Below are 14,019 nucleotides of genomic sequence, written 5' to 3'. Positions count from 1 at the left end.
TCTATAGTTCTACTTCCCTCCACCCCATTGGCATACTGTCAAAGCCCTAATGAGGGCGCAGCACCCCCTCCCTGTAAAACCCAGGACCCATATAGCAGATGGTGTAGTTCAGAATAGCCACCATGACACCCTGTGTCAGCTCAGCGTCAGCCCTGCTGGTCCCTCCATTCCACACTGCTCTCTGCCATAGCCGCAGCACCTCCCAGGCCCAGGTCCTCTCCTCTGGGCCTTGTACCTGCTGTTCTCTTTCCCTGCAGTCTCAGGAACATGGCCACACAAGCGCCTCCTGGGTCTTCCACATTTCACTGTTGGGCCAACATCCATTATGCAGGGTTAGAGGAAACAACCCACAGGTGGCATTCAACAAACATCGGTCCCTTTCATCCCATTTCCCCAAGAAGAGTTTCCCCTCCCCAGGGCAGGGCTGGCAAAGTGGTAGTAGGGATGGAGGTGGCATAGAGAGCACAGAAACAGGAGCTTTATTCTCTAATGTGCACACAGTGAGTTCCTTACACAATCAAGGAAATGGTTTCTCTTTCAGGCATTGACTCTTTTATCAAAAGAAAATCAATCTTGCTTAGTTCCACCCTGGGCAGAAGCTACCTTGAGAGCAATAGTCAGCTGTGAGAGAGTATAGCACAGCCACCTCCCAGAGCCCCATGTCCCCATGCAGCCCCAGAGCCAGCCTAGAGCATGGGGGATGGGGGATAGGTGGCAGGGTGTGCCCAGGCCTGCCATCACGGCCTGTGCTCAGCATCCATGATGTCCAAGTATTTGGCTTCAATGATTCGGGGCAGCAAGAGGTAGCTGGGAGAAGAGAGGAGGGAGGGGCAGGAAGATCTCTGAGCACAGGGACAGAGAGAAGGTACTGACTCCTCCCAGCCCACCACAGGGCCTCGCGCCGGGCCTGTCCTGTCGCTGCCTACCCCATCCCTCTCACTCTCCCACCTGAGGCTGGGCACACACCCCTCCCACCCGCTCTCCTACCCGCCTGTACCGGATGGGGATCATGGCAATCATGATGAGGGGGAAGATCATCTTCATGTAGGGCAAGGAGCTCATGCCAAAGGCACAGAGCAGTAGTAGCTGCAGGACCTGCAGGCCTGTGAAGTAGTGGATCTTCCGCTGGGGCACCCTCCGGATGTAGTGTGTAGGGGGATATGCGGTCTGTGGGTGGCAGGGGCCAGGTGTGGGTGGGCAGGGGCTAAAGCCCCACCAACTCCCCCTCCCTCCCAGGGCCAGGTGCTCACCTGCTCCTTGAGCAGCAGGGCCACGCGCTGGAACAGCTGGTTATCATCGAGGGAAGTGAGCGCAATGTAGAGGAAGAGGCCATAGAGCACAGGCTTGGGGATCCACTGCAGCGGAGTGGGCAGAAGCAGCAGGGAAAGGCCCACCAGGATGCTGGCGCCCAGGGAGGTCAGCCGTGTCTCCTTCACATTCACAATCCTGCATTCAGGACCAAGCCTTACCTCTGGAACCTTATACACTGAGCCACATCCCCCCCAGGTCTCAAGGGGTCCCTCATACTCACGTCTCATAAATGTGCCCGTTCTCCACATGCTCCTCCACTAAAGCCAGAGCCCGCACGTGCAGTGGGGAGTGAGGGTAGGCCGCATGGATCCAGGGCAGCCCAAACAGGGACAGCCCCGTGTTGATGATGGCCAGGAGTAGGAGGTCCCAGTGGTAGGCAGTGCCCTTCACCAGCCTGCAGTAGGGCACACAGTGACTGAGTCCCCTCGCTTCTCAGAGGCTCAGGCACCTGCCCTTGTCCCTGCCAGCCCTGGCACCTGTTCTCTGGGGCATTAACCAAGGCAGCCACCAGGTTCTGCTCGATGAAGAAGAGCATGGAAAGCAGGAAGCCAAGGCCCATGGCGCTGCTGATGGCCCTCAGGGACAGCGAGTGGATCTGTGCCATCTCAAACAGGTTCTCACTAGGGTTGTAGCGGAACTTGCTCACTGTGGCAAAGGAGAAGCCCCTATTGCGCCTGCAGCACCCGGGAAGCAACCCCACACCACCCTCCCCAGCCCCAACTCACTCTCAATTTCCCTGAAGCCGTAGGAGCTGATGAGGGAGAAGGCAAGCACCGAGATGGGCAGGGCACAGTCAGACAGGACCTCACGGACATGGGGGTGCAGGTAGGGGCTGCAGACAGGCTGGTGGTCAGCGTGGCCTGTAGGCTATGGGCCCCTCCCCTAACCCCCAGCCTCCTCACCTCTTTTTGAACTGGTAGAGTGTATAACCCAGCCAGAGCGTGCCCAGCATGATAAGGAGGCTGAGCACGGCAGTTGCCCGGCCTGAGTGCACAGCGCCCGGGCTGCCCTCCATGCCCAGCTCTGTTGGACCGGCCAGAAGGCTGGCATTGAGGGCAGTGTGGAGGCTGGTGTTGAGGCTGGTTCCGAGACCCTCCAGTCTTGCTGGGGATAAAGCCCTTTCTGTGTGGTAGTTATCCACGTGATGCCCATAGTAGTACTTCAAGAATACTGTGGATAGGGCCCATAGGCTTCACCCACAAGGGCCCTGGGAGGCCAGAGCCCAGCTCCCTCCTGCAGGCCCGTTACCCTCCAGCAGAGGGGACTGCTGCTCTCAGCCCCAGCTCCCACAGCACCACAACCAAGAGCAGCCTTAGCTTGGGACCTTACTGTAAGGCCTGGCCAGGCTACAGCCCAGAGCCTCCCCTCTCCACCTAGCTCCTTTTGCAGCAAGTACACTCACTTTTAGCCATGCCCTTGACAGCATCTAGCACGAATGTGATGGAAATGAAGAGGGCAATGATCTCCTCCGTCGACCTGCCAGGAAGTGATGAGCCTCATAACAGGGTGTGTGTCAGAGGCTCCCCTGAGCTCTGCACGGCCCTCCATCTCCACTTGCCACTAAGAGGAAGAGGAACCCAGGCCTTGTCCAATGGGCCCACCCCAGCCCCTTGGGCAGAGATATGGTAGGGATATCCCATCAACCCTACGGTTGTAGGGCCTCAGAAAGTGGGCAGAGGCTGACCTAGTCCCCAGCTCAAGCGTCCCAGCAGCTCAGGGAAGGACTAATCACCTCCTGAAGAGACTCATGACCAGGCTGAGGTTGAAAAAGGCATAAAGTGCAAGGAAGAAACTGTTCCACAGACCCGTCCATGCATAGAAGGAGTTGAAGTCCAGGTTGTAGTCATCACAGATGACTCGGATCACTGCAGGCAGAGGCGCAGGGCAGGGTCAGGGCCCAGCCAGAAATGGGGACCTTGGGCACCATCTCCCACCTCAACCCCACTGCACCCTGGATGTAGAGGGCCAGGGGCGCGGTTGTCAGCAGGATCACCAGTGGCTGCCCAGAGAAAAGCGCGTACAGGAGGCCTCCAATGCTCTGCCCGGCTATGGTCTTTTGCACATCTGTGGGGGTGAGCGGGTCAGGCAGGCACCATGGCCCTGGGCCCTCCCAGGCACACCCTGCCCACTGCCAACCCCTCACCAATGGCCCCGTCTGTGTTCTCATCGTTGAGGGACCCAAAAGCAATCGTGGGCAGGAGACAGGCAAAGTAGAGGAACAGGGTGGTGGTGATGTGCTTGCCCACAGCCTTGTTTTTCCCGATGATGCCTAAGAATGGGGTATGAGACACAAGGTTTGTTGGGAACTCAAGACTGGCACACTGTGAGCTCAGGGCCTGACAACCTGAGCTCCACACAGGGTGCAGGGCACCTACCGTCAGTGAAGTCCAGTGGATACAGGGGAAACCTGCGTGCAATGTCCTCCCAGATGCCCTTCCCAAAAGGGACAAAGTCCTTGCATTTTGGGGCCTAGAGGAGAAGACAGAGTGCCTGTAGCACTGGCCCATGTCTCCTCCTGCCCATAACACCTCTACCCTGTACCTGCAGGTGTCTGTGGCCATGGAAAACCACGCTGTGATCTTTCATTCTTGGTGTCACCAGACACTGGCTCGCCATGGTAAGCAGCTGCCTCTGATGCACCAAGGCCTCCTTGAATTCTTCCTCTGTACGGGTCTCCAGAAGCTTCTGGCGGAAAGCAATGTCCGAGAACATGGTGGCGAATGTGCGGGCCACCTCCATTGCAGTCTTGGTGCTTTTCTGGGGGTGAAGATGTCAAGAGTCACATCTACAGCCCCAGAGAGCAGAGGAAGCCCTGCTCTTGGCCAGCACAGTTGTTCCCAGTTCCCATGAACTGGCAGCAGGTTTCTTTCCCCATAGCTCAGGCATCAGTGCACCCACCATAATATCTGACAAGTTTGCACATCACCAGAACCACCATCAATCTATGTATTTCTTATGAACTCATAATTTCTTATAAACTCAGATATTAATCTTGTCCTAAGCAATATAAACGTATATAATCAGGCGGCGCCTGTGGCTCAGTTGGTAAGGTGCCGGCCCCATATAACGAGGGTGGCGGGTTCAAACCCGGCCCCGGCTGAACTGCAACCAAAAAATAGGCGGGCGTTGTGGCGGGCGCCTGTAGTCCCAGCTACTCGGGAGGCTGAGGCAAGAGAATCGCCTAAGCCCAGGAGTTGGAGGTTGCTGTGAGCTGTGTGATGATGCCATGGCACTCTACCGAGGGCCATAAAGTGAGACTCTGTCTCTACAAAAAAAAAACGTGTATAATCATGGACAACAAAATCACAATAGACAAAAGCATTTACCCAGCTATGTTTTACAGTGGTATTTGTAGTGTCTACTGATCTATTTGACATTCAGAGGGGATCCAGGCCCATCAGGCTCTCTCCCTATTGCCTGACCAAGGTCAAGTCTGACCATGAACCAGGAACTCAGTGTTCAGTCCCCAGTATAGCAATTTGTTCGCCTCCCCAGCCTAGGCCCTCTGCTCTTAGCCATGGTCCTAGTGCTTTGTGCGTACCATGCTTCAGAACAGGAGGTGCACAGTGTCAGGGACTGGTTGACCTGCCCCAAGACACCAGCCCAGCAACTCAGCTCTTAGGACACTGCTCCCTCCACTGTTCTGGAACCCTGCTGGGGGTCACTCCCTTCCTGGAACTCCTAGGAGATTCCCGCCCTGTCTCACCAGGATAGGAGCATTTGGGGAGGTTCATGGCATGTCCATAAGATTCCTGGGAGGCACAGTCCCCTCAGCAATGCCTTAGCCCAGAGAAAGCCAGAGTAGGAGGCCTACATTAGAGGCAGGGGCAAAATCATCAAAAAGCTTATGTGAGAGGTGGTGCCTATGGCTCAAGGAGTAGGGTGCCAGTCCCATATGCCGGAGTTGGCGGGTTCAAACCCAGCCCCGGCCAAAAACCACAAAAAAAAAAAAAAAGCTTATGTGAGGTTGGGCACAGTGGCTCACACCTGTAATACTAGCACTCTGGGGAGCCAAGGAAGGTGGATTGCCTGAGCTCACCAGTTGGAGATCAGCCTGAGCAACAGTAAGACCCCATCTCTAAAAATAGCTGGGTGTGGTAGGGCGTTGTAGGTCATGCCTGTAATCCTAGCACTCTGGGAGGCCGAGGTGGGTATATTGCCTGAGCTCACAGGTGTGAGACCAGCCTGAGCCAGAGCAAGACCTATCTCTACAAATAGCCAGGCACTGTGGCAGGTGACTGTAGTCCCAGTTATTTGGGAAACTGACACGAGAATCGCTTGAGCCCAAGGGTTTGAGGTTGGCACTCTACTGAGGGTGACAAATTGAGACTGTTTCAAAAAAAAAAAATAATAATAATAACAATAATAAAATAATCATCATCATTATCATCATCATCATTCTAGCCTTCTGGAAAGCTGAGGCAGGTGGATTGCTTGAGTTCATGAATTCGAGACTAGCCTGAGCAAGAATGAGACCCCTGTCTCTAATAAAAATAGAAAAAATTAGCCAGGTGTTATGATGGGTGCCTATAATTCCACCTATTTAAGAGAAAGAGACAAGAGGATCTCTTGAGCCAAACAGTTTGAGGTTGCTATGAGTTATGATGCCAGGGCACTCTACCCAGGTGACAGAGTGAGACTCTGTCTAGGAAAAAAAAAATTAGCTTAAGTGTTAAGACCCTTTCAAAGTCTTATGAGGGATCCTAGCAATTCTCTATTTGGGATTTAAAAATCCTTTTCCTTAAAAGAAAACTCCCCAGATTGAATCAGCTTTAGTCCCCACAAAAGCAAGTGCCTCTGGCTGAGCGCCTGTAGTCCAGTGGTTATAGTGCCAGCCACATACACCAAGGGTGGCTGGCGGGTTCGAACCCAGCCCGGGCCAGCTAAAAACAACTGCAACAACAACAGCAACAACAAAAATAGCCAGGTGTCATGGTGGGTGCCTGTGGTCCCAACTATTTGGGAGGCTGAGGCAAGAGAATTGCTTAAGCCCAAGAGTTTGAGGTTGCTATGAGCTATGACGCCACAGCACTCTACCAAGGGTGACATAATGACACTCTGCCTCAAAAAAAAAAAAAAAGCAAGTGCCTCTGACCAGGGAGTCAGGGAGTGCATGGTCCAGGATTGAGTAGTGACCCTGGGCCAGCACATCATGAAGTCAGCCAAGTAGAACAAGGGTTAGGGTAGGGCAAGCCATAGAAAGTTCCCTATGTTTGAATAATTACTTAAAAAACACTTCTTTTCAGTCCAGAAGGAAATGTTACTTTTCTGGGCAACCTTGGGAGAGACAGGGACTTGGTGAGAACCTAGCAAAAACAAGCAGAGGGAGGGCGGCACCTGTGGCTCAAGAGTAGGGCACCGGCCCCATATACAGGAAGTGGTGGGTTCAAACCCAGCCCGGGCTAAAAATTGCAAAAGAAAAAAAAAAAAGCAGGGCGGCGCCTGTGGCTCAATCAGTAGGGCGCCGGCCCCACATGCCGAGGGTGGCGGGTTCAAACCCGGCCTCGGCTGAACTGCAACTAAAAAAAATAGCCGGGCGTTGTGGCAGGCGCCTGTAGTCCCAGCTACTCGGGAGGCTGAGGCAAGAGAATCGCTTAAGCCCAGGAGTTGGAGGTTGCTGTGAGCTGTGTGATGCCACGGCACTCTACCGAGGGCCATAAAGTGAGACTCTGTCTCTATAAAAAAAAAAAAAAAAAAAAAAATGTAAAAAAAAAAAAAAGCAGAGAGGAAAGGGAGGCCTCCTCCGACACATGGAAGATAGAGGACCCTGTTCCCCAGAAAGTAGAGCCACCCCAAGACCTCTACTCACCATCTTGGGTGGGGCCAATACCAGGATGACAAACCGAACCTCACAGGAATTTTCCCCCCAGTTCTGCGGGCGAACCAGGCGGCTGATGCACACATGACGCTTCTGTAGGGCCTTCATGGTACAGCTGGTGGTGGGTGGGGGTGGGCACACAGTACACTGTTACCATCTGGAGAACTGGGACTCCCCCCACCCAGCACCCCCAACTTTAACTGTTGTTAGGGCAGAAAAAAGAGACCAAAGTGGATGGAGTCTGACCCTCTCCTCCTGACAGCTGCCAGAGCAATGGTGCTTGTGAGGCACCAGCCCCCACAGGGACATGGTACACCTAGCTCCAATGTGACAAGTAGACTGGCAACTCACATGATGCAGAGCCACGACTGCTGATATCGCACCCCTGTGACTGTGGCAGTGACACCCTGGATGGTATCCGACAGCAGGTGGACTAAGAACAGAGCAGATTCGGGGGAAGGTCAGTTGGCCACTTCCTGGCCTCCCTACTCCTTTGATCCACAGGCACCACCCAAATAAAACCTTTTTTTTTTTTGGCCAGGGCCAGGTTTGAACTCACCACCTCCGATATATGGGACCAGCACCCTACTCCTTTGAGCCACAGGCTCTGCCCTATGGCTGTACCTTTTCCTTGCATTGGAGCGTCGGTAAACAGCATGGCCATGAGCAGGTCCAGGTTGTAGTCAGGTTCCGTGTTGTTGGGGTCCTGAGCAAAGCGGCGCAGCATGGTCCGCAGCACGCTGTCCAGCGAAGTGGCTGTCTCATTCAGGACGATGCTGGCTTGTGCCAGGAAGCCATCAAGGTCCCGGTGTGCACGGATCTCTTCCTTGAAGTTCTTTAGCTTCAAGTACTGAGTGGACCCCAGGCACAGAGGCCCAAGAATGAGACCACTGTCACTGCCAGCACCTCCCATACTGGTCCCTGGCTGCCCCTGCCCACTGGGACAAGCCCCAGCAGCCTCAGCCTCAGGCTAGTTTGAGATCCTTGTTGACGTTCCCCTGGAGGCATAGGGACAGGGTAACAGCTTGAGGAATCTTAGGGAACCAGCCACCTCAACCCAACTAGGGTTCCCAGGACCACCCCGCAGGACAGGCGGCTCACCTTGCGGGAAGTGTGCAGCAGCACGCAGCCACCAGGTGTAGCCTCACTCTCTGCAGGGGAAGGGAGGTGGGCTCAGGCTGCCACCCCAGCTCTTCAGGCCTCTCTTGGCAGAGTGAAGCTGCACTTAGCCAGCCCCCTGCCCTCCCGTGGCCTGTCCCTACTGCAGACCCCATACCAGCCTTGGAGGGCTGCATCTCCAGGTTGACATTGACAAAAAAGCGGATGCTCTCGCCAGACACAATGGAGGAGTTGACTGTGTCGAAGGCATCATCCCCCATGCTCTCCTCACGGGCTTCAAAGGTGTCATCTGTATCACTCTTGCAGTAGCCTAAAGACACAGGGGCCAGGATAGATCCCCAAGAGGGCCTAGCTGTTAGGCTGCACACCAGAAGGGGCCCCAAGCCCAAGGAGCAGGGACCCCTCAGCTGTCCCACTCAGCCTGCTCTTCAGTAAATGATGGGTGAGGCCTCCCGAAGGCCAGACAGATGGAGCATCTAGTCCTACCCCAACCCCATGCAGAGTAGATCTGCCCAATGACTTTCTCTAACATTCTTTGGCTGCAGGAACCAAAACCCTTCAGCTTGAGAAAAATATTTCCCTTCTACAAACTTTGGGCCAAACATGGGGTATAATGATGCAGGTAAGACTGCCCTGCTCCTGCCCTCCCAGGATCCCCAGTTTAGGTGCCTCAAGGGAAGGCAGAGCCCCTGTAGTACCAAGACAGCGTCCCCCACTCCCACCCGCTACCTTGTTGGCACTTTGGAACTCCTCAAAGTCCAGACATCAGACAGGATCCAGGACAGAGGAGAGCCAGAGAAAGAGCCCGAGACAAGGGATAGGATTCTCAAAGAGGCCTCATCCCAGCCCTGCCCCATTGTGTCCTCCACCCTGTGGTGGTGGGGGGTGTCATGGCCCCTCTGGGATGCAGGACCCCAGAGCACCTACTCCCGCTTCCCTTTCTCCTGGTCTGCCCCTCAAGTCCTGCAGCTAACACACAGCACAGCCCCTCCTGCAGGGAGGCTTCCCAGCCACAAGCACATACTCCTCTCTTCCCAAAGCCTGCCAGGTCATAGTCTGGGACCATAGTCTGAGCCAGCCCTGCCACTTCTGTCCTGACTGTTGGCTCCTCAGGCCAATCGGCCAGCACCCTACACATGCCAACTCCTATCCTCCCAGCCAAGGGCTTCCCTCCCCAGAGGGCCTTATTCAAGGCTCTCATGGAACCTTCTCCTCTGGGAAGCCCTTCAAGGGCCTTGTTTCACTCTTGGCCCACATGGCCCCTCTTCCTGACTGTCCTGTGGGTTCCCCATTTGTGGGTACTCTCAGGAAATGGGGCCTTGTAGTCCAGACCCCACCTGATGCCTGATAAACACCTGTGCAGGGACAAAGACAGGTCAGCAGCACGCCTCCACCTGCCAGGCAGTGACTCACCCTGACTCACTTCCACCCCCACCCGCCAATTTCCTTGGCACATCCCAGGCCCTGTTCCCCCAATGGCCTGAGCTTAGCCTGGGGCCCACATCAAAGACACCAGGGACTGGTGACCCTGACCCCCGACCTCCCCACCCCCCGCAGGCCTGCAGGGCATCCAAAGCCCAAGCTTCTTGCTCTTAGGTCAAAAGATGTCTTCACTGCTTTTGTCCTGGAGCTCATGATAGGCTTCTTCGTCCTCATTCCAGGGTTGCCTTTTTTTTAAGACGGTCTCACTATGTTGCCCTTGGTAGAGTGCCATGGCATCACAGCTCACAGCAACCTCAAACTCTTGGGCTTAAGTGATTCTCTTGCCTCAGCCTCCTGAGTAGCTGGGACTACAGGCGCCCGCCACATCACCTGGCTACGTTTCGGTCGCCCGGCTATGTTTTGGTTGTAGTTGTCATTGTTGTTTGGCAGGCCCAGGGTAGGTTTGAACCCGCCAGCTCTGGTGTATGTGGCTTGCGCCCCAGCCACTGAGCTATGGGTGCTGAGCCCAGGGTTGCCTTGTTTAAACTACCTGGTTCCCCCAGCTCCAACCTGCCCCTACCTCCCTTATGTCCCTCATCATCACCCACTATTCCCCAATCCAGAGCTCGGCTTTTCTCAGCCAGATCCCCTAGTTGAGGACCTGCATAGTTGACATTACCAAAGTCAGGTCCCTGGAGGGCTTCTGCAATGTCATGTCTCCACACTCCCATCATATAGCCCAGCTACACACCGAACCTGCCCACCAGCAGCCCAGCACAGAGTCCCCAGGCTGCAAGAGCCCTAGGTAGGAGCACATCACCACTCACTACATCTATCCACTGTCCCACTCAACCATCCTCTGATAGGCCATCTCATGGGGCGGGCACAGGAAAGGGAACATGAAACCCAGAGACATGGGCAAGCAGGGACAATTGAAGCACAGAGGAGTTATATTTCTTAAGGGGACAATGACAATCCCTTCCTCCAGGGCTGGTAAGAACACATACAGCACCTGCTCTGAGGCTAGTCAGAAACAGAGCAGGTGTAAGAGTAAACCAGGGAGAACAGCAGATCTCTCCCAGGACCACTGGACCACCCAGGTCTGCCTCCAAGGCTGCTGTCTCTATTGGACAGCAGGATCCAGCACCAGCAGTGATCACAGACATGTGGCCAATGCCATGGGTACATGGATGGGTGGGCTAGGTACCCTAGAGGCTCCTGACCAACAAGTTTTCTGGTGCACACACTGTCATAGAGAGGTACTCACTTGAATCCTCAAAGTATCCATTCTGTGACATGGTGGAAGTGTTTTCTGCAAGGGAAGCCAAAGAATTGTCACCAGTCCTAGACAGTCTCCAGTGCTCACCTGCACTTCACCTCACACCAACCCTGGCGATTCCTTCTTACCCTTCCCATGGACACCACCATGCCGTCCTGGAGAGAAGGAGGGACAAGGGACACTACTAGGAAGAGGGCCCCATGAGGAGACAGGGGAAGTCAGCCTCAATGTAAGAAATTAAATTCCTTAGCCCATCTGCTAGGGGCAGTCCAGGTGGGCAAGGGGAAAGAAGGGGAGACAAGGGGAGACTTTCTCCCCATGTTTTCCCCACTATGTTAGTTAACAGTATCTTGTTCTTTAATCCGGACTTTGCTGACTAAATCTAGGCCAGAGACCAGAGTGAGGGGGCTGGGGCCAGACCCTTCCTCCAGCTCCTCTGCAGCCAAGCCCAGAACCTGGGTTGGGCCTTCCTCTGTGTGAGCAGGTCTCCCACCCCCACTCCCGCCGCGCGTCCTGGCAGGGGGTCACATGGGGGAGGCAACCCGGCTGCCTGGAGGCACAATTGTTGGTCCAGAAGGGAGAAAAATCAGGCGTAGGGGTGCCTGAGAAGCACACACGGATGAGGGGGAGCTGTGTGCCTTTCCCGGGCAGGGCCCCGGAAGGTCTGAGCTGTTTGTGCCGCACGGTGCAAGGAAGGAAGGGACAGGAGGGGCTGCGGGCAGGAGAGGAAAGCGCCTCCACACTAGGAGACCTTGGGGGTCGGGGGACAGGATGTGGAAGTACGCGGGGTGGGAGCCGGGGCTACATCCAGAAGGCAGGGCGGGGACGGTGAGGCTGGCACCCGAGACCGCAGGATGGACGGCAGACGGGGTAGGGATGGTGTACATCTGCTCACAGCCCGCGCCCCACGTGCGGTAAACGGTCATACAACTTTCGGCTCCTAACTGGGACCTCGGGCTGCCTTTTGGATGTGGTAGCGGGGCAGAGACCGCTGAGGCCGCATAGGGCACGGTCAGAGGCCCGGAGACCCCCAAGAGCGAGCGGTCTCGTCCCCAGCCCCGGGCGGGAAGGTGCCCGGGCAGGAGGACGTAAGATGAGACTTTCTGAGGAGGCAGAGCGTCCGGCTTAGAAGGGAGCCCAGCGCTTGAGGTGCTAGAAACCCCACGGCTCCACCCTGAGCACTCCCGACTATCCCACCCCTCTACCGGCCTGTCATTAGTTCAAATGCTGTTAAGTTCAAGTTGGCGACAGCACAGCGTTAACTAAACCAAGCGCTAACGCCCACAGAGCCATCCCGAGCGTCCCACAACACCCGCCCACCTGCCCGCACCCTCACTTTCTCGCGGCAGAACTCGCACCCGGACCCCTTCCTCCTTCCCGGGAAGCCCCCACAGCCCGCGGCGTCTGCGTTCTCCCCGGGGCCCTGTCCCCACCCAGCATGCCTTGGCCAGAGAAGACCCGGGCAGCCTTCCCGCCGCGCCCTCGCCTTGCCCGCGGGTTCGGGAACCCACCGCACGGCTGAAGATGAACAAGCGTCTGGTGGCCGTGGCCGTGACCCGGGTGATTGGCCGCGGACGGCTCCCACACGCACTCGCACCCTGATTTCTCACCCCGCGTCCCGGACCCCAAACTTGGCGTCTCGGGCGGGCCAGCGGCGGGAGCCGGCGACACACCTCCGCGCCACGACTGGGTCCTAATGCCGCTCAGACGCCCCGCCCCGGCTCGGGAGACAGTGCCGCCGAGGGGGGCTCGCGTCCGCCCGACCGGCGTCCTCACCCACGAGAGGACTGCTCAACCCGGGTCGCGCTGCTCCCCGGCGCCCGCGACTATTTGGTCAGACCCCGTACACCCGGCTCCTTCCGGCCGGTGCACGCCGGAGCCGGCGTCTGGGGACTAAGGGCTGGGCGGGACTGGAAAGTTTCTGGGAAGAGACTCGATAGGCCCACGGAGCTGTGTGACTGCGGCAGGTCCCAGGAGGTCTTCCCCAGCGTCTGCTTTGAGCGCGCGATGGGGCCCCCGCCTCCTCCCTTCTGCCGGGGGCCTAGGCAGGGCCACGCCCGCGGGTTGCCCCGCCTCCTCTTTTATCCCCTAGGCTCGCCGGTAAACCCTCTTCCTCCTGCTCCTCATCCTCCTCGGGGAAGCGCGCCCAGACTAACTAGATGGGCCAGCGCGCGTTCCCTTGGCTACGCCCTGGCCCGGCCGTTCTCCCGCCTCGGCTGCGTCGGGTTTCCTCGCTGCGCGCCTCGAAGCTTCTTTCCTGGCCTCGTCGGGCTCGCAGTCTCTTAAGTCAAGGTCGTGGCTTGAGGCTTCTTTCCTTCCCAAAATGGCCCCGGCTCCCCGGCTCCCTTCCTGAATAGGCGGGAGCCCAGCCTAGGGACGCGCCTTCTCCGGCGCCTCTTGTCCTGCGTGTAGAATATGTGTGCGCGCGCGCACGTGTGCATGTGTGTAGGAAGGCGGTAGTGCCCTGGCAGGCGCGGCTGCAATGGGGTCCAGACCTGGCTCTGTGTGACCTTCCCAGGAAATTACAGCCCTTGAACCTCCAAATGACCCATGAACACACCCCTCCAAAGTGCTAACCTTCCAACCCCCTGCACACTCTGGCTACAAGCTCTTCCACTGTCCCCTGCCCTAGCCATGGAAGAAGGCAGCTGGGCCAGCCAAGGGACTAGCCCACCTCTAGCAAAGGTTGCTGGCGCGTTGGGGAAGCCTTATGCGTAGACTGCGTGAGCGTGAGCGAAGCTGACCCACTCTCCCCGCCCCTCTCCCCCAGCAAGACAAGAACGGATTGGGAGCAAAGCCATGGCATGTCCCTCTCAGGGATGGACAGTCTGAGGTTCTGGCCGGGCCTGAGCGCGCCCCACCGCACTACTCCAGAAGATAGCTGGGGAAGATACCTACTCCACGACCTGCCCGAGTGGGCTCTTTGACAGTTGGGGACTGGGATGAGGAAGCCTCCAGAGGAGAGACACTGGATCGCTGTGCACCCCTTTAGGGTTTGTCTACCAGCGGTTCTCAACCAGTGGGTCACGACCCCTTTGGACCATCGGAAAACACATCCTGCATATCAGAT

The 14,019-nt window shown here is 56.7% G+C and overlaps 1 protein-coding gene across 8 annotated transcripts; it reads right to left on the bottom strand.

Moving 5' to 3' along the window:
- Positions 1–466: 466 nt before the first annotated feature.
- SLC4A11 (solute carrier family 4 member 11) lies at positions 467–13,225 on the bottom strand. 8 transcript variants are annotated; one of them, XM_053574664.1, is made up of 20 exons: positions 13,106–13,225; positions 10,938–10,982; positions 8,406–8,558; positions 8,231–8,280; positions 7,754–7,979; positions 7,481–7,562; positions 7,121–7,244; positions 3,853–4,068; positions 3,687–3,780; positions 3,455–3,580; positions 3,262–3,375; positions 3,044–3,176; positions 2,714–2,787; positions 2,214–2,481; positions 2,037–2,143; positions 1,788–1,956; positions 1,532–1,705; positions 1,251–1,446; positions 998–1,167; positions 467–807 (listed from the first exon to the last, which is right to left on the bottom strand). In XM_053574664.1, exons 2-20 carry the CDS (start codon positions 10,966–10,968, stop codon positions 738–740), a joined length of 2,577 nt encoding a protein of 858 aa, XP_053430639.1. In that variant the 5' UTR covers positions 10,969–10,982; positions 13,106–13,225; the 3' UTR covers positions 467–737. The 8 variants fall into 8 exon arrangements, with proteins under 8 accessions (XP_053430639.1, XP_053430631.1, XP_053430632.1 ...); XM_053574656.1 differs by having other exon boundaries at positions 12,560–13,206; XM_053574657.1 differs by lacking the exon at positions 13,106–13,225 and adding an exon at positions 12,726–12,828.
- Positions 13,226–14,019: the final 794 nt, after the last annotated feature.

The sequence above is a fragment of the Nycticebus coucang genome, chromosome 21 (assembly GCF_027406575.1).
Source record: "Nycticebus coucang isolate mNycCou1 chromosome 21, mNycCou1.pri, whole genome shotgun sequence".
In the NCBI taxonomy this organism is placed as follows: domain Eukaryota; kingdom Metazoa; phylum Chordata; class Mammalia; order Primates; family Lorisidae; genus Nycticebus; species Nycticebus coucang.
Note: the sequence above shows the minus strand (reverse complement) of the source record. Positions and strands in the feature narration are given on the sequence as shown.